At 49.5% G+C, this 27,046-nt stretch overlaps 1 protein-coding gene across 2 annotated transcripts in view; it reads right to left on the reverse strand.

The window, feature by feature from the left end:
* Positions 1–22,066, reverse strand: part of PARVB (parvin beta) — an 84,882-nt gene extending 62,816 nt beyond the window's left edge. For both annotated transcript variants that reach the window (XM_084749794.1, XM_084749793.1), the window contains exon 1: positions 21,794–22,066. In XM_084749794.1, coding sequence (XP_084605920.1) covers positions 21,794–21,908 — 115 coding nt within the window. In that variant the 5' untranslated portion in view covers positions 21,909–22,066. The remainder of the gene's footprint in view (positions 1–21,793) is intronic.
* Positions 22,067–27,046: the final 4,980 nt, after the last annotated feature.

The following is a 27,046-nucleotide window of genomic DNA, read 5'->3' on the forward strand; positions in this document are numbered from 1 at the left end:
TGTTTAGTGCCGTGTTCTTGACACGTTCGTGCTGGTGCAGTGGCCAGTGCTCCTAAACAGGACAACAGCGCTCCAAGGAAGAGCAAGTCACAGAAGCCTTAGGCAGGGTGAATGCCACCTACGATCGGAGAGGATCCATGGCAACGAACCGACAGAGAGAGAAGGGTGATGGGGACATATTATCACCGAACTATGCTCGAATTTGATATGTAGCCAAGGATGACCTCGAACTCCTGATCCTCCTGGCCTCTACGTCCCCAGTGATGTGACCACGGGGGGGGGGGGGGGGTGCAGCTCCACTCCAAGATCTCAACAGCCTCAATGCACTAAGGAAGATGCCTTTCAACAGAAGCACACATGAAGCCTGTGTTGATTTGCTCAACTGGATCCTGGAGCCTCACAGGTGCCTAACTCTGTGCTTAGTGTCTGCATAGAAACATGGGCGATGCTGAGAGCAGATCCTCACACACACATACATCTTCAGCTCAGCCCAAGTTTCTCCTGCCTGGCTGTTCAAGGGTCACCCATCAAAAGTATCTTGCAGAGAACCACGATGCCTCCCTGTGGTCCCTGCACTCAGGAAAAGGAGGCAGGAGGGTCTCAAGTTCAAAACCAGCCTGGGCTTCATAGTGAGATAGGGAGAAGAGAAGGAAGGGAGGAAAAGTTAGTTCCTCTCAGCCCCAATATTAAGGTTAATAATGCACCCATGACAATCAGCCACGAAGTCCTAACTCTGAAGTTCTGTGCATCTCCGAGTGTTCTCCCTGCCTCCAGGACACAGGGAAGAACAGAGCTTCCAACAGGATGGGCAGAGGAGGGCTGGGAAGGAGGATAAAGTGTGTCCTGGGATGTCACATCCACCCCTCCGTTCTGCTCAGCACACATGCCACGGGCGGGCAGAATGTCAAGGGCTAATTAAAGCCACATGACAGCAGGCCTTGCCTGTGTTTAATGACACACAGCCTGCACCCGTCAAACAAGTTCAGTGAGACTTCTCAGAGGAAGCTGTTCGCAGCGTCTTCTTAGGCTGAGGCCGTCCACACGCAATGCGCAACGCAACGCGTGTTACTCGGCACTCAACAGGCAGCACCAACTTTTCAGGGCCAGGAGTATCCCTGCACCTCAAAGAGCCTTCCTGGGTGCAGAGCCAGCTCATTCAGATTTCCCAAGGCTGCCAATGGACGGCCTTTGTTTTAATAGCATGTATGTCAGGAAAATTATTATTTATCTCATGGCTGAAATGATATCACACAACACAGCGGAGGGAAGTTCCAACAGCTTCTGGGGCTGGGTACTGTGGGAAACAGCACCCCTCAGTCTTCCTCATTAGACAAAGGCAAATCCCTTCTCCCACCCCTTGGAGCCCAAGAGTCTGAAAGGAACCACTGGGTGCAGAAACCAGATAACTATAAGCAGCTGTTTGGACTATCTATCCCCGCCCCCCACTGTTTCCTCGCCTCTGGAAAATAGTAGCAAGAACAGTGATAATCAAACAGGGGCGTGACAATACACGCCTGTCAAGCCAGCATTCAGCAGATAGGAGCCAAAGGAGCAGGAACTCAGGGTCATTCTTGGCTGTCTAGCGAGTATGAGGCCATCCTGGCTATGCTAGGGCTGGGGCTGGGGGCTGGGCTATAGTGGTTTGATTTAGTCACTAACAGAGCCCTGGTTACTATGGGTTGAGTAAATGTCCTTTGGACCGCACACCCCCTTGGGACCTGAGAATCTACTTATTTGAAAATAAGATATTTGGCCTCATGGTGGTGGCCCACGCTTTTAATCCCAGCACTTGTGGAGGCAGAGGCAGGCATATCTTTGTGAGCTCGAGGCTAGCCTGGTCTACAAAGTGAGTCCAGGATAGCCAGGGCTCCACAGGGGGGTGAAAAAACAAGGAAGGAAGGAAAGAAAGAAGGAAGAAGAAAAATAAGGTATTTGAAAATAGGCTCAAGATGAGGTCACAGCAGATAAGGGAGGGCCAACAGACGCACAGAGGGATATCATGACAGAGACAGAGGTGCACAGGAGGACAGCATGGGACACGGGAAAGATGTGTCACAGAGGTCAGACTTCAGGCAGCTGCTACACAGCTGGAAGAGATAGGAAGAATTCTCCCTGGATGGCTGGGGCAGGGTCCTGTCACACCCTGAACTGTGGTCACCACAGAAGAGGGACGGAGTGAAGGCCCTGCTCTTCAGGCCAGCTGGCAGCGCTGGGTGCTAGCGCAAAGCTGATAATGTCTTTGGGGTTTGTTTGTTTTTTTTTTAATTCTTGTTACTTTCTTGTGACTTTTTCTTTTTTATTTTCTTCTTTCTTTCTTTTTTTTAAGACAGCGTTTCTCTATGTAACAGCCCTGGCTGTCCTGGATTTGCTTTGTAGACCAGGCTGACCTTGAACTCACAGCCATCCACCCGCCCCTTGCCTCCCTGAGTGCTAGGATTAAAGGCGTGCACCACCTCACCAGCTCTTGCAGATTTTTTTTTTTAAAGCAGTGGTTCTCAGTGCTTCTACAGTTCCAGTTCCTCGTATTGTGGTGACCCCCCCAACCACACTGCATATTCATGTCTTGATTTTGCTGCTGTTATGAATCGCAAAGTAAACAGTTTTGGAGATAGAGGTTTGTCAAAGGAGCCTCAACCCACAGGTTAAGAACCACTGTTTAAAAGACTTATTTTTAATTATGTGTGTGTGTTGGGGGAGGGGCACACAACTGCCAGTCCCTGCAGAGGACAGAGAGGCCTTGATCATTCTGGAACTGGAATTACAGGAGTCTGCAAGCCACCCAACACAGTGCTGGGAGCTGAACCCAGGTCCTCTGTGAGAACGCTGCATGCTCTTAACCTCTGAGCCATCTCTCCAGCCTGCACATCAGTGGATTTTTTTTGAGACCTTGGTCTTACTGCACAGCCCAGACTAGTTTGGAACTTACTATGTTGACCAGGCTGGCCTCGAACTTTTTCCTGTTCTCCTGTCTCTGCTGGAATTTTAGGTATGTGCACCACACCGGGCTGGTTTTGTAATTGCTGTTGGGTTTCGCAGTTTCTCGCTGTGTAGATCAGATTGCCTTGGAGCTTGCTGTGTAGCACAGCCTGGCTTTGGCTGGTGATAATCCTCAGCCTCCTGTGCTGGGATTGGCTAAACTTACTATTTTCAAGATCCCTGTTAGCTGTAATTTTAATCCCAGATAAGGAGGCAACTCAAATTGGAAGAGGTCGTGCCCTGGCTTCAAGCAAAGTGCCTACCCAAAGAGGTCCTATGTCACATGACATGTGTGTCCCCACTGTGCCTCTCTGGAACCTAAACTTATGGTCTCAGGGCTCTCAAGCCCCAGCCCCAGGCTCTCTGCGTCTGGCCTCCCTCCTCCACCACATAGGCCTTGGTCCTGAGTGACCCTGCCTTCTAGAGCACCTAGTTTCATCACTAGCTCCCTCCCAGTGGCCAGGGGAGGCCCACTGCAGGGCCCAGTCTGCTCATAGCACCCACAAACGCCTGAGGCCTACAAGGACAGCTCCAACGAAGGTCACAAAGCCTCTCGGATGACACATGGGCTCAGTGTGCCAGCTGTCTCCAGACTTCGCCCTTGGCCAAGATCCAGCATGGAGTCTTTGGAAGTTTTTATAAACACAGAGGTTATTTTTAGTAGCTGTTACTGCCCCTCAGCTATTCCATTAGTTTCCGAGGCAAATAATTCCATTCCAAGCAACTTGATAGGCTCATCCAACGATCGCTCCCACCAACAAATACTTATTGAGCATGCCACCGCACGCTGTACCCTGCCTGGCTCATTACTTTAAAATAAATAAATAAATAAATAATTTACTTAGCTAATGATCATGAATCCTCTAATTTAATTTGTTCTTAAATGTGTTTAATTTTCCCATAATAGAACCATACACTTCGAAACACGGCATTTCTGCTGTGCTGAAACAGGCAGCAAAGAAATGAAAAGCGATGCTGGCAGAGGGAAAGCCTCTGACCACTCAGAGGCAGAAGTGAGAGGGTCGTGAGTTCAAGGCCAGCCTGGGCTGTGTGGTGAGGCTATCTCAAAATACAACAGATAAAACACTGGCAAGGGAGGTAGAATGAAGCTGAGCCCCACCCAGATCAGGGAGGCACCAGGCTGGAATCCATGAGGCCTTGGAGCCCACAAAACAGTGTGGAAGATGACACTGTTGGAACTTATTTTTAAATACTAGGTTAAGGAGAAGAGAGGCAGCTGGGAAGTGGATCAGAGGATTAAAGTGCCAGGGTGGTGCCTGGCTTTTACATAGGTACCGGAGATACAAACTCAGGTCCTGGTGTTTGCATGCCCTGTGAGCTTTGAACTTCTGACTAAGACCAAGGATCATGTTTACTATACTTGTAGCAAGCAGGCGGCTCACACAGAGGCCCTGGAATTATTGAAGACAGCCCACAGAAAGTACCCATGCTGCAGGAGGATGCTCAGTTGATAAAAGGCTTGCTGCCAAGCATGCAGACCCGAGTTCAGATCTCAAGTACCCACATGAGAGCTGGGTGTGGAGGCTCACACATTCAACCTCATCACTGGGCAGAGCGTAGGGTTTCACTGGTCAGCCAATTCAGCCTAACTACCCAGCTCCAAAAGTAAAGTGGAGAGCTGGAGAGCTGGCCAGGAGTTAAGAGTGCTAACTGCTCTTCCAGAGGACACAGGTTCGACTCCAGCCACCTGCAACTTCAGTTCCAGGGGATCTGATGCTTTTCTTCTGATGTTCGCAAGCTGATGTGGTGTGAAGACAGATATGCAGGCAATACACCCATATGCTTACAAATAAAAATAAAAATAATAAATAAGTGAATGAACACTATGGAAAGCAATAGGGGAAGATAACTGAAGTTGATCTCTGGTCACACACAAGCAGGTACGTCAACCACACATGCATACACACAGATCAGATACACACATAGAGACAACTCAGATATACACACAGACATAGAAAGGCACACACACAAACACACAAACAAACCCAGGCAAGTACACCAAACACACAGAAACAGACACATACACACACACAGACAACTCAAATACATACACAGACATAGAAAAACACACATGGACACATACAGGTAGGTACATCAAACACACACACATACACACAGATCAGATACAGAGACAACTCAGATATATACATAGACATAGAAAGACACACAAACACGGGCAAGTACACCAAACAAACACACAGAAACAGACACACACATACACAGGCTCACACAGAGAGAGAGAGACAACTCAGATACAAAAACAGACATAGAAAACCACACATAGATACACATGGACACACACAGGCAGGTACATCAAACACACACAGAGACTCACACACACACACACACACACACACACACACACACACACGGGGATGCACACACAGATACACAGACACAAACAAAGACACACATATACACACAATGAAAAGGAGAGGAGACTGTATTATGCCTCCAATCTATAGCATCAAAACAATGGCACAGACCAAGACTCAGCAGATGACAGTCTAGGGCAGCTGGCCCTCAGCCAGTGTTTGTCAATAAAGCTTTATTGGAATTCATCTGTTTCCACACTATCTATGGTTGCCATAGCACAATTCTGTGGCACAACAAAGTCAGCATGCCTTCTAAAGACTGAAATATTGGTAAACTGCACCCTTTGCAGAAGACCCCAGCTGTAGATAAAACTGAGAAGAAAGAGCCCGTGGTGGTGGTACACAGCATTAATCCCAGCACTCAGGAGGCAGAGGCAGGCAGATCTCTGAGTTTTAAGGCCAGCATGGTCTACAGACTGAGTTTCAGGACGGCCAAGGCTACATAGTGAAACCCTGTCTCAAAACAAAAAAACAAAAAAAGAAAAAGAACCTGGGCTCAAAAACACAGACCAATATCTACAAGGTGTGACAAGGGGTGGCCTTGAGACCATCTCTTGATAAGTCTCACCATGGCCAGAGACAAGTCCAGAAAGGACAACCATGTCCCAGCCTGTATAGCTGCACTGCAAGGGACGAGGAATCCAGAAGCAGACAGGTTCCTGAGGCCTTGTGTGTACCCAAGAAGTCAAAGCAGACCTGAAACAGAACTCCAGCAGTCCAGGGGATGGTTCTTGGTGGGACAGGTGGAAAGGCTCAATTCCTGACTGTTCTGCCCATTGCCTCAGTGCAGGAGGCACACGCATCTGCAATCCCAGCATGCAGAAGGCTGAGGCGGGATAGGAACATTCAACAGCATCCCAGGCTACATGGTGAGACCCGATTTCAAAATCAAGTCGGGGGGAGGGGGCAGCCAGCCCAATGGCGTGGTGCTCACATAACATGCACTAGACCTAGTGCATAATATAAAGTGTAGGAGAAAACACACACACACACACACACACATACACACTTCTGCATTGTGCATGGCCAAGCCCCCGATGAGCCAGCCACCTGCCTCCACTCACAGATACAAGGTGCCACTTTTGAGTTTGATTTCCAGTTCCTTCTCTAGGGGCTGTTGTGGGCCCCTTGGGCTCCCTTACGATGTGCTCTGAAATGGTGCTTAAAATTAGATCACTCCAACACAAGGAAAATAATAACCAGTAAAACAGGGACTGACAGTGCAGGGACACGGCCTCAGAGGGCTCCTTACAGCTAGAGGAATCCAATATCGCCCATCGACCTCACTCTGGGTGGCCTCCCCCATTGTCACTTGGTGGATATTTTTGTGCCTGTTAAAAAGTGTAGCCCATGGGGTAGGCACACAGCTCAATGTCCTTTTGCTTGGCTGGCCAGTGTGAAGCCCTCAGTTCAATCCTCAGCTCCCCCCTACGCCCCGCTTTCCTCAAATGTGTAAAGCAGTAGTCAATTTAATCTGGTAGAAGTTAAACTTGGGCTCAGAGACTAAGTGCCCATCACGGTCAAGGCCATGGCTGTTTGTCTTTTGCTTTGACACTAGCACATCTGACCCCTCACAGACGTCTCCTGTGGGGATAGGACTCTGTGAGATCACTCAGCGAGAAACTGTGCTTCTCACCTCTCTCAAGGCCTCGGTTTCCCTATCTGTAAAATGAGACTCGGTCCAGGCTGAAGAAGGCGTTAAAGTGCTGCACAGGCCTCGCCTGACAGGTGGCCTCCCACAACAGGCACTGGTGAGGGTGGGGGTGAGAGTGGGCAAGACTCAGATTCCCGAGACCCCATAAATACATCATGAGTTCTCTCCAAATGTCAAACGGCTGCACTTGAGTTTAGGTAAGCGTTAGCATCCTGTGGGAAGTGAAGGTCAAGAGCCCATGGGAGATCATGAGTTGGTCACACAGAACGCGTGACCCTATCCCCAGTGGGCACCTCTCCTGCTGGGCTCAGGGAGCATGCACAGGACAGGTGTACTCCACATTGACTCAGTCTGTGATGCTTCAAAATGACCAATCTCAAGATGACGCTGGCCTCCATCCAACCTTAGAGGCCATGATCCCGACAGTCCCTCGGCACTCCTTCCTGGGAGCCCCTCCCACTCTGGGAGTCTCCTCACTTTAATAAGTCTTCTTTCACTTTGATCGCTCTTTGAGCCTGTTTCTTACTGTTTCTGGGCAGCAGACAAACAAAGCAGGACACTACTGGCTTGGGGGCAGCTTTGGTGACCATCAACGCCCTAGCTCCCGAGGTTGAGGTCTCCAAGAACAAGAAAGGCTCCATTGCCCTGAAAGAAAACTCACAGCAGGGGCTGGAGAGATGGCTCCATAGCTAAGAGCACTGACTGCTCTTCCATAGGACCTGGGTTCAAATCCTAGCACCCATGCAGCAGTTCACAGCTGTCTCTGATTTCAGTCCCAGGGGATCCAATGTCCTCTTCTGGCCTACACAGGCACTGTACACACATGGTACACAGACATTATGCAAACAAAACATCCATACAGATTAAAAAGTAAATTTTAATTTAAAAAAGTAAATTTTTGCCTGGCATGGTGGCACATGCCTTTAATCTCAGCACTCGGGAGGCAGAGGCAGGCAGATTGCTGTGAGTCCGAGGCCAGCCTGGTCTACAAAGCAAGTCCAGGACAGCTAGTGCTACACAGACAGACCCTGTCTCGAAAAACAAAAAAATAAAAAAATAAAATTTCACGAAAACAAGAGAGCTGGAAACCCACCCAGGGAGGCCATCCTGCCTCATTCTCCCCACCCAGAGAGGCAGGCCATGCTGCCCTGTTCCACAGAGAAGCTGCCAGTCTGCTCTTGCTGGCCAGCCTTTCCTGAGGCTAATTCCATATTCCCTATGGCTCCTTTCTGTCTTATGGACAAGAACTGCATCCACCTTCCCTTGGCCTGAGGGAAGCTCCCAGGCCCAGCTTGCTGCTTTCTGGAATACTGGGACTAAAGGAATGTCCCACTGCATTTGGCCATTTTATATTCAGGCAGACAGACCTGGATAAACAGAGTATTTGCCTGCATGTGTGTATATGTGCCCAAGGAGGGCAAGAGAGGGTGACAGAGCCCCTAGACTTGGAATTTAGAACAGTTTTGAGCCACCACATGGGTATTAGGAACTGAATCCTGATCTTCTGTAAGAACAGAAGGTGCTCTTAACTGCTGGGCCGTCTTTCCAGGCACTTGGACCTGGATTTTAATAAAAAATGTGGAAAACATTGTCAGAAGTTGAAAGCAAAACCAGCCAGGCATGGTAACACATGCCTTTAACCCCAGCACTCAAAGGTAGAGGCAGGCATTTTTTTTTCTATGAATTTGAGGCCAGGCTGGTCTACAAACTGAGTTCTAGGCTAGTTAAGGAGAGACAGGGAGATCCTATTTTAGAAGAAGAAGAAGAGGAGGAGGAAGAGGAATAAGAGGAGGAGGAGGGGGAGAGGAAGGAAGAAGGGAGGGAGGGAGAGAAGGAAAAGAAAACTGAGGATCTAGCTTAGGGCCTGGTGCTTGCCTATAGCAATCATGAGTTCTAAAGAGAGAGAGAGAGGTCAGCAGGGTGTGAGGGTAACAGCCACTGTCTACATTTAGTCTTGTGCTGGGCTTACACTTTCTGACAAGCAACACAGGGTCAGGAAGAGGCACATCATGTCTGGGGTTTCCCTGGTCTGAGATTCCAGTGAGGAGATGGCATCTGCTCAAAGCCTTATACTGAGTAAATACAACCATCTGGCCAGTGGCGAGCCAGCCTCGAGCCAGCAGGAAACACTGGGCACGGTGGCTCAGGTCTGCGATTCCCGTCATCGGAAGTGAGGAGCAAAAGGGTGGGAGGATGGAAGTGGGTGGGAGTGGAGACGGGAGGAGCCGTGGGGCTTGCTGGCCCAGCCTAGTGCAGTCACGGAGCCCCAGGGAGACCCTGCCTCAAAAGACCAGTGTGCAGCACCTGAGGGACACCACCTGAGGTTAACCTCTGGCCTCTGTACAATTGTGCCTACATGTGTGCGTGCATGCACACACACACACACACACACACACACACACACACACACACACACACACAAAGGAAGATGATACTGGAAAGCCAGAACTCCTTGCCTCCTGAATTTATCTTACTAGCTCAATCGTGACAAGATTCACACACTATATATTTTTCCTACTTAAGAACACAAGTCAGTGACTTTCAGATTATTCAGGGTGTGTACCCATGCCACCGTCAACTTAAAAACATTCTCCTCACCCTCACAGCGCCCACTAGCACTTATTCTCCAGCACTAGCCTCCAAAGACCATCTGTCTACCTTTGGGACCTACCATTTTGCCCTATTCTGGATTTTTTTTTCATCACATATTTGTCCTTTTGTATATGGATTCTTAGCACATTCCAGATTCATCCATGTTGTAGCACATCCCAATATTTCTGCCCTTTTCGTTGTTGTAGACTGTTCCATTTTTGTAAGTATACCACATTTTGTTTCCCCATTATCAATTAATAGCCCCGGGGTTCTTTCTACTCTATGGCAACTATGAATAAGGAACAGAAATTGAAATCCCACTCCCAAATTCCAGTTCTGATCAAGCAAGCTCCCAGCTTTAAAAAAAATTTATATATGCTATATATATGTGTGTGTGTGTGTGTGTACTATATATGATTTAACATATATACTTATATATAATTGTAATGAAAAAATATATATATATATTCTTTACCCCCAAAATATTCTCTCAACAAGAACATTAAGAGCAGCATAAAAAGCAGAACTCCGTGAGAGCAAACTAAATAATAATTGTAGAAATGCATCCCTAGCATTTGCGGCCCAAGCAAACAAATAAAAGAAAAACACCAGCAGCTGCATACAATAAAATTAAAATTCCGTGTGTGCTGCTCCAACAAAATCTCAAATCATTAAAATCTCATTATACTAATAACACGTCTCCTGCATACATTTCAGGACAACAACCCCCACCCCAACACACACACACACACACACACACACACACACACACACACACACCCGGCAAAGGACTTTCAAACAGCCGCTTGGGAACTTGGAGTGTGTCTGGACCAAGTTACCCTGGGAAAGAGATGAGTCCTCACGCTCAAGCCGTCCCACAGGAAAGCAGCTCCCCAAATGTGCCACGCTGGGTGGTCCCATTGTATTTTTATGGCTTTCCTCCAAGGACCAGCAGCTCAGCCTTTCCTCTCTTCTGGTATCTTTTCTCCATCCGGTGGGAAGGTCTGGCAATGGGCTGATGGAGGGTGAGACCTCCAAGGCCTCATATTAAAATCCAGCAAGCGTGTGGAAACACATTAAAAACCTCCTTACCTTCTGCTGGATCCAGCTAGCTGGCTATGTTGAGAAATGATCAGAGATAAAGACTTTAAACCACACAGATGTGTAACTCTGTAGTTGTGGACGTCATAAGTCTAAAGTCAAGCTGTCTGCAGGGCTAAAGCCCTTCCGGCTGGGCGGGGTGGTGGGCAGGGGGGATAGGACATGGACACAGACATGGGACACCACCTGGTGTTCTGGCTCCTGGCTTCCTCAAGTCCCAAGCGCCACAGTTTCACCTCCTCACCCCATCTCTTGGCTGCTACTCTCTCACTCTCCTCCAACAAGAACCTTAGACTTGTGGGCCTGGGGACAGCGCAGTGGCAGGGCACTTGCCTAGCATGTGAGAGGCCCTGGGTTCAATCCCCATTGGTGGGAAAAAAAGAAAAAAGAAAAAAAGGAAGCAAGAAGAAAGGGGATGGGGAGGAAGGAAGGGGCCAATGAGAGGGCTCAGCAGCTAAGCACTATAGATTGGGGGGGGCTATGGGGAGAGAGGTAGGGGCAGGTGGCACGGGAGGAACAGGGAGGGGTGTCATGTGCACTGTGGTTTCTAGAATGTTCTAGTGGAAAGAGGCTCCCAAGTGCTGGGATTAAAGGTGTGCACCACCACGCCCAGCTCAATTATGAACTTTCTAGAATTATAAGCCAAATAAACCTTTGAGTTGCTTCTGGTCATGGTATTTTTATCACAGCAACAGAAATAAAACTAAAGCACACATACACACATGTACATAGAAGTACACACACACACACACACACACACACACACACACACACACATTTCAAATAGGAATACCTATAATACTTACTTTGAAAGACAATGTTGAAAAAAACGGGGAGGAAGAGGAAGAAAAAGAAAGTATAGGGGGCTGGAGAGATGGCTCAGTGGTTAAGAGCACTGACTGCTCTTCAAGAGGACCAAGGTTCAATTCCCAGCACTCACATGGCAGCTCACAGCTGTCTGTAACACCAAGATCTGATCCCCTCACACAGACATACATGCAGGCAAAATGCCAATGCATATAAAATAAAAATAAAAAATTATTAAAAGAAAGAAAGCCGGGTGGTGGTAGCGCACGCCTTTAAGCCCAGCACTTGGGAGGCAGAGGCAGGTAGATCACTGTGAGTTCGAGGCCAGCCTGGTCTACAAAGCTAGTCTAGGACAGCCAAGGATACACAGAGGAAATCCTGTCTCAAAAAACAAACAACAACCAAAAAAAAAAAAAAAAAAAAAAAAAAAAAAAAAAAAAAAAAGAAGAAGAAGAAGAAGAAAAAGAAAAGAAAAAAAGAAACAAGATGTCCCTCAAATCCCATTGATACTAAAACAGGCACCCACATGGGCTGAGCTGGAGGTCACTCCTTCTGTTCGTATATTTAAAGCCTAGGCCTGGGAGTGCCAGCTCCCCACAGTAACCTGAGCCTTGGCAACCAAGCAGGCAGCTCTGGGTTGCTGAACCAGACAGAAGCTTCCAGGAGCCTCGAGACATAAGCACATGATGCTCAAAGCCCTAGGATAAATAAAAAATCTTTGTGGCCTCCTTAACTTTGTAATAACTTAATATCAAAGCCTAGATTCTTGAGATTTATAGATTTTTTAATGAGAAGAATTGTAAAAATGCATAACTTTTCTAAGGAGGGACACGTTTTCAAAAGAATAATACATTGTGCCTGGGCAAGCCCTTGTGAAGGCTATATGCTGGTTGACCAGCAAAGGAAGGGCTCAAAACAACCAAACCAAGGTCAGTTATTTCGGAAGATCTAAGCTTGGTGACCCTGTGTTCAACAACCAACACGCAAACTAGAAAAGAGCCGGGGTTCTGCTAAGGCTCCCTGCTCCTCCTGGCTGGGCTTGCACACGGGCACCCCGCGGAGAGGTAGGCGGGAGCAAAGTCCTGCTTCAGGCCTCCTGAGTCCCCAGCACTGGCCTCAAGGTGTGATGCCCAGCACAGGGGCAGAGCAAGGGTGCTCAAGAGAATGTTCCCAGGTCACAGTGGCTGGGGGCAATGTGCTTAGTTTTCACTGTCAACTTGACAACACTCTAACTCACATGGTTACAGTATCAGTGAGTATTTCTAGGTCTCTAGAAACCATTGGCCTGTGGGAGTTATCTATGGGGCACTGTCTATTTGGGGGTGAGGGGTGGGTTGGGTGCATGTAAGTACGCCTGGTGCCTTTGGATATCAGAAAGTGTTGAGAACCAAACCCGCTCCTCTTCCTGAGCAGTCTATGCTCTTGACCATTGAACCATCGCTTTAGTACCGTAGGACAGGGGTTCTCAACCTGTGGGTCGAGACCCCCTTTGAAGGTATCGAAGTACCTTCTCACCGGGGTCTACTAAGACCACTGGAAAACACAGATATTTTCATTGTTATTCATAACAGTAGCAAAATTACAGGTACGGAGTAGCAAAGAAAATAATTTACAGTTGCGGGGGAGGGGGGGTCAACACAACATGAGGAACTGCATTAAAAGGTCCAGCGCTAGGAAGGTTGAGAACCATGCTGCTGTAGAGGTTGTCTCAGTTGCCTTAAAGTGGGCCAGTACTACCTGTCCCCTGCTTTGGAGACCTGGACAAGAGAAAGCTGAGACCTAAGCCCACTTCCCCACTTCCGGTCCCTCTCTGCTTTTTTTTTTTTTTTTTAGGTTTTATTTATTTATTTTATGTATATGAGTGCTCTATCTGCACATTTACCTGTCCACCAGAAGAAGGCTTTAGAGGGTATAGATGATTGTGAGCCACCATGTGGTTGCTGGGAATTGAACTCAGGACCTCTGGAAGAGCAGCCAGTGCTCTTAACTGCTGAGCCATATCTCCAGCCCCTCCCCCTGCTTTTAACTGGCTGTGGCCAGCTGCTTCAGGTCCCTGCCTTGGTGTCCCAGCAATGACGGCTGTAACCTAGTTGTGACCTACAATGGATCTTTGTATAATGTTTGTCAGGGTGTTTACCAGAGCAAGGGGAAAGCAGCTAGGACAATGCTAGGGTCCCAACACTCATCCAGGCAGAGAATGTGCAATTCTGTCACCAGCCGAAGGACAGGGCAGCCAGGGCTGTCGAAAAGCCCTGAACCCAGGAAGAGGTTTCTGTTGCAGCATGCCACTCACTCACACAAGTGTGGAGGCACTCAGGTCCCTGATCCATCTTCTCTTGGGCTCCAACACACCCTCAGAACTCTGGAACTGAGCTCCCAAGAGGATACCCACATGACCCCTTGCTCTATTGTCAGACCAAAAGCGTCCTTTGTCAGCACAGGTCTTAGCAGCCACATCTCCCACCCCCCACCCCCACTGACCAGGACATATTGGCCCCTTCCTCAAATCTTATGGGAGATGCTCCTGTCTTCGGGATGGCAGACACAGAGACTGGTGGAGATGAAGTCAGGGATCCCTGCAGCCAGGCTGTAAGCCCTGGGCCTCACAGCGACTGCCCTTGATGCCCAACACCTGCATCTCTACAAACCAACTAAAACCAACTCAGCAGCGCAGCCGTTCCACCTCATTTAGCAACATTCAGCTACCTCCGTTAGCCACCCCCACCTAAGAATGAAGGCGAGATCCCCACAGCCTGGTGTACAGGTCCCCACAGCACAGTTGTGCTTGGCTAGGGCTGGTGGCACACAGCTGACGCTACGTGCTCTAGACACAAACTCTTGCTTGGGTCTGTATTTACTTCTCGCCAGAAGTCCCTCTTTTGAATATGTGTTACTAAGAATTAATGATGCGGGAGCCTGCAATGGATTGCTCATGTCTGCACCCTCTTACCCCAACAGCCATTAGCATAGACAAGATTAAAACCATTAAGCCAAGCTGAGTTTATATTCCACTTCATAAGACTGGGAAGTTTTCCAGCCCAAACGCACTCATTAGGCGTTTACTTTTCCTAAAAAGTGAAACACACAGCCAATGCAAAGAGGAGAAGAAGAAAATGTTTTCTTCGAGTGCGCTTTTCTGTGATGAATCACGTATTTACCGAGAACAAAATAGCTAGGTATGTGCAGTTGACCTCGGCCAGGCACGGCAGGATGGAATCAATCAAAGTGGCAATTTAGACCCGGCGCGGCAGGTGTGGGCCCACTTACACTGTCTAAACACCCTTTAATTATTCTGAAGACTGGACGGGAGCAACAGAGTGAGCAGCTTTGGAGTGTTTGGTAAATACTAATTCCACAGATGGGAATTCAAAGCAGAGTTCCTCTAAGGATCACTGGGTCACACGGATGGTTGGCTGGATCCTTCTGGGGAACCAACCATGGATGGCAGAATTGGGGAGCTAGGATGGAAGAGAAAGCCTAGCTCCAAAGGTAGAGGTTGAAAGAGGCACAGTTCTCAGGGCCAAGAGGCACCTCTTTCTCTGCTAAAGCCAGATTTCCGAGAAATCTCGGGAAGCTGCCAAGAAAAGCACCCACTACAGATCAGGATGCTCCCCTGGGGACCACAGAACGCACCATCACACTTGAAGAAAAGCCCAGATTTGATATTATGATCAGAAAAAATCATGACAAGGAACCTGATGAAGCCACACGAAGCCTCCATGAAAGTCTCCCGTCCTCTTGGGGAGATGCCCAAGCCTTAGGGGGAGTGGTGCTCTTGGACCTGGCAGCATCAATGAAACAGGGGACCCCAGCTCAGAAAAGAGATGACTAGACAGTAACGAGGACACAGGAACTGAGATCCTGGACCACCCAACTGGACCTTTCTTCATGGACCAGGAGCTCCCTCTTCACCAGCAAAACAAGCTCCTTAGTGATCATCCATGGAGGAAAAGAACTGAGACTCAGCTCCGTGGTACCACAGGGGCTTACCATGTTCCCGGCCTTGGCTCCATCCCCAGTAACAGGTCTGGAGAAAGGCTTTGTGGGCCAGTTTCTCTTGGTTGGCTGGGTCTCTAGAACCTCACAGCTCCTTGTTTCTCTTTCCACTAGAGCATTCTAGAAACCTCAATGTACATGGCCTCGATCCTCCCCTGCTGACACCCAGCTGCTCCCACCTCTCTCTCCACCCCACTGAGGCTGTAGTGCTGAAGCTGGCTCCACCTACACTTACCTCAGTTTCCTCACTACCCACACCACATGGTGGCCTTCAGGGCCTCTAATGAACATCACCCAAATAGGTCATCCTTGCTGTGTTTCAGGTTCTTCCTCTATGGCTGACCGTGGCCCCTTATACCAAACCACAGCGCAGCCACAAGGTGCTCCCTGAATTTCCCCAAAAGGGACCTGCTGAGGGATCTACTCTGGGGACTCTCCCCTTCCTTTGTCTAATTTACAGCTGTTTAAAAGTACCTTTTATTCTCCTGGCTCAATTGCTGTCTGGGAGGCTTATTGCTAACCTAGGCCTAGTCCTGGAAGCTTCTAGCCTCCATACAATCTAACCTAAGCCTAGAATATTTTCAGCCTCTGAGACTTACTGCTTAATAAGCTCACCCTTTCTTGTTCTTACTGAGCTCTGACCTGGCTGGTTCAACTCAGCTGTTCTGGCTCAAACTCCTCTCCCAGCTGACTTATTCAATCTGGCTTCTCTCTTGGCCCGGAATTGCTCTGCTTGGCCTCAAACTAACTCAGCAATCTGCTCTAATCTTCTGGCTTCTTCTCATTTTCTGTCTCATTCTGTCTTCACCTGAGTTTTCGCTCTGCAACCCATCTCTCAATTACTGTCCTGGTAAAACTGCCTCCTCCCTCTGAAAAACTACCTCTTGAGTAGCTTTCCTTTCCTCTCTTTTCTCATGAGAGTTGGGCGTATCCTATTCTGTCAAATCTTCACTGATTTGTCGCCTTTTCTGCCACTCAATTAGACATCACTTTCAAACATGGGTGCTTCCTTCTACAAATTTTACCTTCATTGTTTGGAATTAGAGGCATGCACCACCATGCCTGGACCTAAGCTTTTCTTTACCTGACACTTGCTCTATACCAGGCTGGCCTTCAACTCAGATCCGTTTGCCTCTGTCTCCTGAATTAAAGGTGTATTTGTATCCAGCCAGATCACACAGACCTAGAAGGTCTTTGGATGTGATCTCTTGCTAGAACAGCCATGTTCTGAATTAACATGCCTCTACAAAACTGTCTTTTACTCTCAAGAGAAGACGTATCCTGATTAAGTTTCATTAACAGCCTGACACACCTGGAAAGAGGGACCCTAAACTAAAGAGCTGCCTCCACCAGACTGACCTGTGGCCATGTCTGTGAGAGAAGGTCTGGACTGATGATTGACACAGCAGGGAGGGTCAGGCCACTGTGGCAGGCTGGCCTGGGCTGTATGAGCTCACCGACCATGAGCCAATAAGCTGCTTTCCTCTTTGGTTCCTGCTTCAGGTCCTGCCCTGCCTGTCCTCAATGATGGATTGTAACCCAGAAGTGTAATACAAATAAACTCCCCCCCCCCAAGTGTTGCCTTTAATCAATGATTTATTACAGCACACTACAACAGACCACTAGCTCCACCTTGAACCCCTGGCCCTCAAATCTGACCATGTATCCAGAAGAGGCTCAGCCCCCACATCTACTCACCCCTCCCCCAACCAGGCCTTCCTGTCCTGAGTATAGGGCCTGACACAGGTTAGCTCCTGAGGTCCCCAGGATACAGCCAACCATCTGCCACCTGTTTCCTGAATCCCTCAGGTCCAGGAGCAACACTTCCCCTAGGGTCTGGGCCAAAGGGAATCAGTGGCTTCTCCTCCCCGTTTCCTGTAAGAACCAACTGGGATGTGGAACAATTTGGTTGCATTGTCTCTCTTCTTTCCCAGCACTGAGCACATTTCAGACGTTCAGGGCTGGGGATGTAACTCATTGGGTAGACTGCTCAGCCTGCATGCCAAGGCCAAGGCTTGGGCTCTCAGCACTGCGTGAGATGCACAGTGGCCATAGAGACATGGAGGAAACCTAGCTGGACGGCGAGTGAGGGGAGGCAGTATGAAAAGTCTCGTGCGCTAGGATTCCAGTCGGTGATACTAGAAAAAGCAAAAATATGGAGATTGTTTAAAAATTAAAAAAAAAAAAATCGAAGAGTTGCAAGGCAGTGGTGGCTGGTGCATGCCTTCAACTCCAGTACTGGGGAGGCAGAAGCAGGTGAATCTCTGTGAGTTTGAGGCCAGCCTGGTCTACAGAGTGAGTGCCGCGGCAACCAAGGCTGCACAGAGAAACCTTGTCACAAAAGAAAAAAAAAAGAGAAAAGAAAAAAAGAGAGGAAAGAAAGAAAGAAGAAGAAAAGAAGATCCGAGATTTTTGAAGCCTTGGGGAAGGAAGGGCCAGACAGGCAATGCATCAGGGATCCAACATCATACATTGCCCCCAGCGTTCAGGATGACAGCAGCTCCATTGTCAACTATGGACTTGGAGACAAAAACCTCTCAAGTTCACTTAGGACTGACTGAGATGAAGTTCTGCACTGCCTGGAAGAATCACGGTGGGGAGGGTACGTTCCAGTCTTCACTCTGTTTTGCTAGGAGACAAAAGTGCATGCGTGCATGCAGGCAGATGGCTAGACAATTGATAGAGTGGATGCCCCGATAGATAGAGGATAGATAGACAGACAGACAATTGATAGGGTAGATACCCCCCCCCCCCCCGCCAGCAACACACCCTGACCTCCAGAGGTTAAGTTTGCTCCTGACCTCTCAGACTCTACTTAGGGAGGCCTGAGTGTTGTAGGCGTTCCCTTCCGTTTTCCAATGGGCACTGTTAGTCACACTTCCCTTTTCTGACCAGACCACTCCCCCCCCACCCCCCCCACCCCCGTGACACCATAGTGTCTCTACTGGGCTGAATCACGCCCTGTTCATTCTTAGACACTTCCTGTGCTGGGCACCCTAGCTCACCCCACATCCTACCCCCACCTCCTGGAACGTGACAGAACATGTGTCCCAGTCAGTCTCTCCCCACTTTACCACTCTGACAGGCAAGGTGGGGTATGTCCTGTATGTCCCCGAACCTGGAACTTCACCAGCCATCCCCTCCCCACTTCTGGTGTCCTCACCTCAGGATAAATCCAGACTCCACCCTGAACTTTCTAACAAAGGAGGCAACACAGGCTGGGAAGCCTTATACCCTCCCCCTGGTCATTCCCTAGCAGGCATCTGTATGTAAGCCCCTGAGGCCCAAAGTCAAGGCTAAGAGCAGTCAGGAGGGCCAGTTGCCAAGGCAACAGGTCTGCAGAAATACTGGCAGCTCTCAAGGCTCAATTATTCAAGATCTCGTTACACAGTATTCACATTAGCCCCTCCATTCCTTCTCCACTCCCCGGAGGCTCTCCTGGAAGCTACTCGGCCCTTCCAAGGCAGACCCTTGCCTCCATTCCTGCCATAGAGACCAATTAGGGTTGTGGCTTTCTGTTATAGGGGCGACAGGTACTCCAAGCTTGAGAACCAAGGCAGAGGGCCCAGCTAACTCACAGGATGGCAAGACCAGCAGAAGCAAGGGGGAGGGGGAGGGGCTGCTGGAATTCTGGGTGGATTTAAACTGGGCCAGACTAGCCCTCCATCTTCCAGACACACACACACACACACACACACACACACACACACACACACACACGATCTCATAAAAGCACAGCAGAGAAGCACTTACAATTGGAAACTGAGGCCAGCTCATTACTTCAGTGATGTGTCCCTTCTGTTCTAATAGTGTAAGTGCCCCACGGCAGAAAGGCTGTAACAAGGGCAGGGAAGGCAGCTCAGTCGGGAAAGTGCTTGCCTGAGGTGATTTTTAAGAACAGTCAAAAGCCAGGTGTTGCTCACCGGTAATCTCAAGTCAGGGAAAGCGAAGACAGAGAACCCTGGGGCTTGCAGGTCCCGGTCAAAGAGCTCCGGGTTCTATGAGAGACCTTGCCTCAAAAAAAAAAAAAAACCAAGATGGAACCAAGTGTAGTGGCACATACCATTTAATACCAGCACACAGAAGGCATAACCAGGCAGGTCTCAAGTTCCAAGCCAGCCTGGTCTATACAAGTTCCAGGCCAGCCAGGATAGGGAGATGAGATGAGATACATACATACATACATACATACATACATACATACATACATACATATATGCATGCATACATATATACATACATGCATGCATACATACACACATACACAGATAGATACATGCATACATACACACATACACAGATAGATAGATAGATACATGCATACATACACACATACACAGATAGATAGATACATGCATACATACATACATACATACATACATAGATACATAGTTACATAGATACATACATACATATATAGACAGGTTAGCGAGGAACATTGAGGAGGACCTCTGGCCTGCACACACATGGAACACACAGCAGCTGTAGCCATTCATACCCTTATACGTGCTTTTCTATGATAGATTTTCTTTCTTAGGTTTTACACACACACCTCCAACATCCGGCCCCCACTCCCAGGCCCTCTGACAGTCACGGCTTAGGATCATGGGACTTCCCATAGCCGTCCACATCATGGAATTCATTCCCAGGGCCCTAAAGGAGTAAGCCGCTCCTCTACTTTCCAAGGTCTGGACCCTATCCAAACTACATCGGATCCACATAGATGGTAAGCCACAAACAACAGCACACACCTGCGGTTCCTGATACAGGGGAGGCTGGGGCAGGAAGAGGATCACTTGAACCCAGGACCGAGTCCAGACTCAGCGACACAGCAAAACCCCAACTCAAAAGCAAAACCAGATGACGGAAAGAATTCCTGTCCATCGTTGTCACATCGCGTGAGATGAAGAAAAAGGGATGTCTCGCCCGGATCACAATGGTGACACCGAGAAGGCAACCAGACAAGCCTCTGCGTGGCCAAAGGAGCCGGCGCCTCATTTAGGAAACAGGATGGAGGTGAATGCAGACCAACCCCGCGGCTCTGCAAAGGACGGCTTGAGAGGGGAGAAGCCCATTTGCTTGGAAATTAACCCCAGGGAAAGAGACCAGGCCCTTGGACAATCTAGTTTGGTAAAGGGCATTCCAGGGTTGAAGACCTGGGAAGGCAAGTCTGGGCGGGCGGGGGGGGGGGGGGGGGCCTGCAGGACCTTCAGGGGTTCTGTCAAAGTGTAGGTGGTATCATGCTTCCAGACAAGCTCTGCATTTCCCTACATGCCCTGCCTTTCAAGATGTCTTGAAAGGCCAGAATGAGTTTGCCTATAATTTAGGGCCTGGAGGTCCCTTTAAGAGTAAATATATCACCGCTGTCTATCTGGCCCCACGGGGTGATTGTCAGTCACTTCCTGCAACTAGCTTGTCCCTGGAGGCCCCAGGCAGACTTTCTAGGAGTCAGTCCAGCTCCAGAGACTGGAGGAGCCGCTCTGCATACCCTAGCTAGGTGGTCCCTAGCAGACAATCCCCAGGAAGTCTGTCCCCAGGGCTTCTCTCTACCTGTCCTTTCTCAGCAAGCCCCTCCTCCCACTCCTAGTGAGCTCTAGGAATCTCAGCCCAAGGGCAAGAGCCTCCAGGCCAGCCCAGACAATAGAAAAGTCAGGAATGTCTCTTACAATGGGAGGGCTGGAAACCGCTGTGCGCTTAAGGCACTGGCCAGGGCGCAGAAGTTACATCTATTGCAATTCTGGGTTGTTGTTGTTGTTGTTGTTGTTGGGGTTTTTTTTTTTTTGTTTTTTGTTTTTTATAAAGTTTAAAAAGTAAAAGGAGGTCGTTTTAGAATTACTTTCCTGCTCCAGGGGACATGATCTTGTTGGGGAGGAGGAGGAGTCGTAGCTCTGATTCCAGGCTTCCCAGGATCCGGGCCTGTGTGCCCTGTGCCCTTTCACTGGCTTAGAGACCGAGCAACGCTTGCAGGCATCAAACAGTCGGCAGCCCGTCCTCTCAACCAGCATGTGTTCAATCATTGTGAGTGTCACACTAAAAGGGTGGGCACGGGAACTGCAGCCTGCTCAGCCTGTGTCCAGAGCAGGACACACGTCCTGGGCCTAGGCCAGCACCGCAAAGGTCGCAGGGACAGGGACCGGCCTGTCCTAAAGGTCGCGGGCAGTGCAGCCTGGGCGCGGCGGGCGGGCTCACTGGCGCCGCCGGGGCGAACAGGGAGCGAACACCCGGGGGACACCGCTAGCACCGAGCTGGCGCCAATGGGACGCGCACTCACCCTCCCTCGTCTTCTTCTTCCTTGCCAGTGTGCCGCCCAATTTGCCCAGGAAAGACTCGTCCTTCTTCATCTTGGGGGCCCGTGGGGTGGGCGACCGTGGTGGCGCGGAGGACATAAGCGAGTGCGCGCCACCCACCGCCGGCCGGGGAGTGGCCAGGAGGGCGCGGCCGCGGCTTCCCCGCCCCTGCCTACTGACCCCAAGGTCCCGGTGCTGCAGCTGAGCTCCCGCCCCGCAACGGAGCGGGACCACGCGCGTCGTGCCAGGCACTACCGTCCCCCTTTTGTGCGGCCTCAGCGTGCTGGAAGCCCAGAATCAATTAGTCTCACAAATATGTAAGGTCAGCTGTTGAGATTCTGCCAAGATCCAGGCGTAAGACTAGGGCATTCCTTGGATTGATGCTTGGGGTGTATAGGTGCCTTTGTGGGACAGTGGCGCCTCTCTCTCTCTCTCTCTCTCTCTCTCTCTCTCTCTCTCTCTCTCTCTCTCTCTCTCTCTTTCTCTCTCTCTCTCTCTCTCACACACACACACACACACACACACACACACACACGCGCGCGCGCGCGCGCACACACACACATACACATATACACAGAGTGACCCTTTTCCCAAGGCGAGCTCAGCCAAAGGCTAGCTCCTGGCAGGAAGAATCAGAGAAGGTCGACATGAGCACTTGGAGAAAGAGCACAGGGTCAGGAAAGGATGCTAGGCTAACAGACGTGGCTAGGTTTGAGATGCATAAAATTGACTGTTGCTGATTTGCGATTTGTAGGTGATGGACAAGGATGAAGCCAGGCAGGGAGGTTAACTAGGGGGGAAGTGAAAGGGTTTCTAGAGACGCTGGGGGGGGGGGCGGGGGGCTAGAAGTAGCGTGAGAACCTAGGCACCAGCAAAGGGAAAGCAAAACAGCCTGTGGCTCCAGGAAAAAAAGTGAGTGCACGGCTCAGCAGAGATAGGAGCTATCAGGACTTGGGTGAAGCTGCCTCGCCTAATCGCGGGGGAGGGTGGGAGAAGGGAGGTGTTTTTTTTTTTCCCTCTCCCCTCTCCTGTTGTGTAGGCTCAAAGGCTCACTGTCTGTGCTGTGCTGAGCCATTTCGGTTCAGTGCAGGAGATATTCACAATTCACAGTTGCAGAAGGGCTGCCCCCCCCCCCCCCAGCTGGCCCTTCAGCCGGCATGTGCCTGGCCTCTCCTTGGAATTTTTCTTGGAGAATGGGATGTCCAGTAGCCACGCAGTTACAAGTCAAGGGTGAAACGGAGGAGTGGAGATTCCAGTAGGAGGAGAAGGCTCGGATCGGAGGGCCAGGATTTAGGGAAGAAATAGGGAAGAGAGTTGTTAGCGGTGCATCGTTTCCAAAGACCAAGATAAAAGAATTGCCTCCCTTCACTGGGACAGGAAGAAAACTCAGGCTGAGGATAGTCATCTCTCACTCTGGCCCAGTTGCTGGCAGCTCCTATCTCTACAGAGCCACCCTCCTCCTGGCAGCACAGGCCATTTGGCCTTCCATGGCCAACTCCTCAGGGCTGATCCATGAAGAGCCTCTGAGACCCCAAGATCACAGAAATCTCAGGAATGCAAACTCCTCGACTCCCACGTAATGGTTAATCTGTTTGGGTTTTTGTTTGTTTCGAGGACAGGGTTTCTCTGTGTTAGCCTTGGCTGTCTTGGACTCACTTTGTAGACCAGGCTGGCCTCGAACTCACAGCAATCTGTCTGCTTCTGCCTCCTGAGTGCTGGGATTAAAGGCATGTTAGCACCTAGAGGGTTATCTACTTTGGATTGAGGAAGGACCCCTCATCTCAGTTGTGGGCACCCCACCCCAGGAGCTGGGCTCCAAACTGAATAAGAAGGTGTGACAGCTGTTCTTCTCACTGTCAGTTTGACAACAGCCACAACTAACTAAAACCTCAGGGGCTGGGCACACCTGTGAGGGATTTTTTGTTGTTGTTGTTGTTTTGGTTTTTTTTTTGTTTTTTGAGACAGGGTTTCTCTGTGTAGCCTTGGCTATCCTGGATTCGCTTTGTAGACCAGGCTGGCCTCAAACTCAGGTCGATCCACCTGCCTCTGCCTCCCAAGTGCTGGGATTAAAGGCGTGCACCCCCACATCCAGCTTCTTAATTTATTTGAGGTGGGAAGAACCACCCTAAATCCAGATCTTCTGGGGTGGGAACAGACAGGGTAGAGGGAAGGGGAACAAGGCAAAGAGAACTTTCAAAGGAGCTTGGCAAACCCCTCAGAGTTTATATACCAGGGTTAGGGAACCGAGGGTCCAAAGGAGTCTTGTAGGCATCACTGTATTGAGAGAGAATTTGGATGTTGCTCACAGCTGGGGAGGACACAGCTGAGCAGGACAGAGACCTTGGGACCCGAGAGCTGGAGATGCACTGTCATACACCCCTGGTTTCCACGGCTTCTTCAAATCCCCCAGAGAAGCACACACGTGACATGCATACTGTTTCGGGAGGCCTAGCATACTCTGGATGGAGGATCACTGACCAGGATGGAGCGAGGGAGAAGGGACTGGGAACCAGAAAGAGAAATGGAAGAGAACTGCACTGGGTAGGGTGCAGGACAGCCAAGGTCAGAGACTCAGATGCTGTCCTCAGCACAGGGAGGGACCACTGACTGGGGAAAAGGAAGTGACCAGAAAGCACACAGACATCTCAGATTCCTTTGGTAGTTTCTACTTTGTTTTTATTTTGTTTATTTTATGTATGTGAGTGCTCTATCTCGTGTGTACATCTGCACTCCAGAAGAGAGCATTAGAGGGTATAGTTGGTTGTGAGCCACCATGCGGTTGCCGGGACTTGAACTCAGGACCTCTGGGAAGAGCAGACAGTGCTCCTTAACCTTGCTGAGCCATCTCTCCAGCCCCGGTAGTTTCTACTTTGAATACCATAGAGACAGGTCACATCCTGCCTTTTAAGAAAGATTTGTTTTACTTTTAGCTTTGTATATGTGTAACTGTCTGTATGTACACATGTGTGCACACGCCTTGGAGCCCAGAAGGAAGTATAGGTTCCCTAGAGCTGGAGTTAGAGGTGGTGTGAGTACTGATAACCAAGCTCGGGTTTCTGCCAGAGCAGTGTGATGGTTTAGATGAAAATGCTCCCCACCCTCTGTCCCCCATGACTCAGATATTTGAATGCTCGATCCTCACTTGGTAGAACTGTTTGGGAAGGATGAGGAGGTGTGGCCTTGTTGGAGTAGGTGTGCCACTAGGATCTAACTCTGAGGTCTCAAAATCTCGTGCACCCCACCCTAACCTCCCCCCCCCCCCCCCCCCCGCCCTTGCAGATCAGAAGTCAGCTCTCAGCTCTAGCACGATGCCTGCCTGCGTGTTCCCACGGCCATGATGGTCAGGGACTCAGCCTCGGGAGCTATGAGTCGTAAAAATACGTTTTCTCTTATGAGTTGCCTTGGTCGGGGCCTGGAGAGATGACTCAGTGGTTAACAGCGCTACCTGCTCTTCCAGAAGATCAGGGTTCAATTCCCAACGCCACATAGTAGTTCACAGCTGCCTATAACTGCAATTCTAGGGGTTCTGACACCCTCATGCAGATACACATGCAGGCAAAAAACACCAACGCAGGTAAAATAAAGATAATGAATAGATAAGTTGCTTTGGTCATAGTGTTTTGTCACAGCAATAGAAAAGTAAGACAAGCAGTATGTGCTCTTTTTTTCCCTTTTTTTTTTTGTTGTTGTTGTTTTGTTTGTTTTTGTTTTTTGAGACAGGGTTTCTCTGTATAGTAGCCCTGGCTGTTCTGGAACTCTCTTTGTAGACTGGCCTCCAACTCACAGAGATCTGTCTGTCTCTGCCTCCTGAGTGCTGGGATTAAAGGCGCGCACCACCACACCCGCCTGCAGTATGTGTTCTTAACAGCTGAGCCATCTCTCCAGCCCTATTCCTCCTTTTTAAAATGCCTTACATCATGAAGACGGAGCTTCAGTCTCCCAGCTTCTAACAGGGGATCCTGTGATTCAAGAAGAGAAGCCACAAACAGGGGATGTTTGTCAGGGAAGCTGACACGGCCTATATAGGACAGTGGGGTCCCGGAGTTTGAGTTGCAGAAACCAGAGTCCGACGTTAAACACAAGTCTGTAATGCTTGCTTCTTGGTGAAGTTTGTAGCACCCTTCCCCGGTGAGGGATGCCTTTTTCAGTCTCAGGCTTACAGCTGCACACTCACCCTATTTTTTCACGCACAACTTGCGGCACGATGAGGTGGTTTTCCTAGTCAATGTGATTTGGAAGATGAATGCTACTGAAAGCAGCACCCTTAGAGGCTGAATAGACAGCTTGCTACCCAAGCAGAAGGACCTGAGTTCAACCCCCCAGCATCCGTATCGGAAGCTCTGTGTGGAGGGGCAAGCTTGCATCCCAGCACTGAGGAGGCAAAGACACTGGAACCCATGAGGTTCTGTGACCAGCCTGTCTACCTTAACCAGCAAGCCCCAATCCCAGTGGGAGATCTTGTTTCAAACAGAAAAAAGATGAATAGTTGGGCTGCAGAGACAGCTCAGTGAATAAGAGCGCCTGCTGCAGCCCAGTGGTGGTGGCACAGGCCTTTAATTCTAGCACTCTGAAGGCAAAGAGGCAGGCAGATCTCTGTGATGGCACCCAAGCTTGACCTCTGGCCCCCACAAGCACATTCACACATGAGTACACACACACACACACACACACACACACACACACACACACACACACCTTTGATGGCTATGGTTTAATCTGCACGTTCTTTATAGAAAGAAAAAAATGATGCCCTAACTGCTCCCCTCGGCCCTCAAGCTCTTTCTCCTGGCTGGCCGCCTCTCTGTCTGGTGTGGCCCAAGAAAGACTTTCCAAAACACCAGACTTCAGCAAACATAAACACCAATCTAGTCTAAAGAGTGCAGAAATAAGAACCTCGCTCCCATCTCTGCAGACACAATCTTATGCCTCTTAGTATGCAGAGCGCGAAGCCTGCGTGGCTCGGAGGATGCATCCCATTTAGAGGATAATTAGGAAAATCGGGTTAGGCACAGCTGCTCCTGTCATAGGAGCCACTTGACTGGCTTTTGATCTGTGGTTTCCAGAGATGCCGGGTCCCTATAAGCTGAGTGAAGGACAGGAATACACAGTTTAAGAGCTCTTAGTGTGCTGGGCTCCACACTACTGTGGTCTCCATCAAACCTCATTTACCTACATCCCTGTCACCTTCCCCATAAGCCCAGAGTCACAGGGCAATGCACACAGAGGGACCAAGGTCT

Source organism: Acomys minous (assembly GCF_964271855.1).
Source record: "Acomys minous genome assembly, chromosome: 12".
Classification (NCBI taxonomy): domain Eukaryota; kingdom Metazoa; phylum Chordata; class Mammalia; order Rodentia; family Muridae; genus Acomys; species Acomys minous.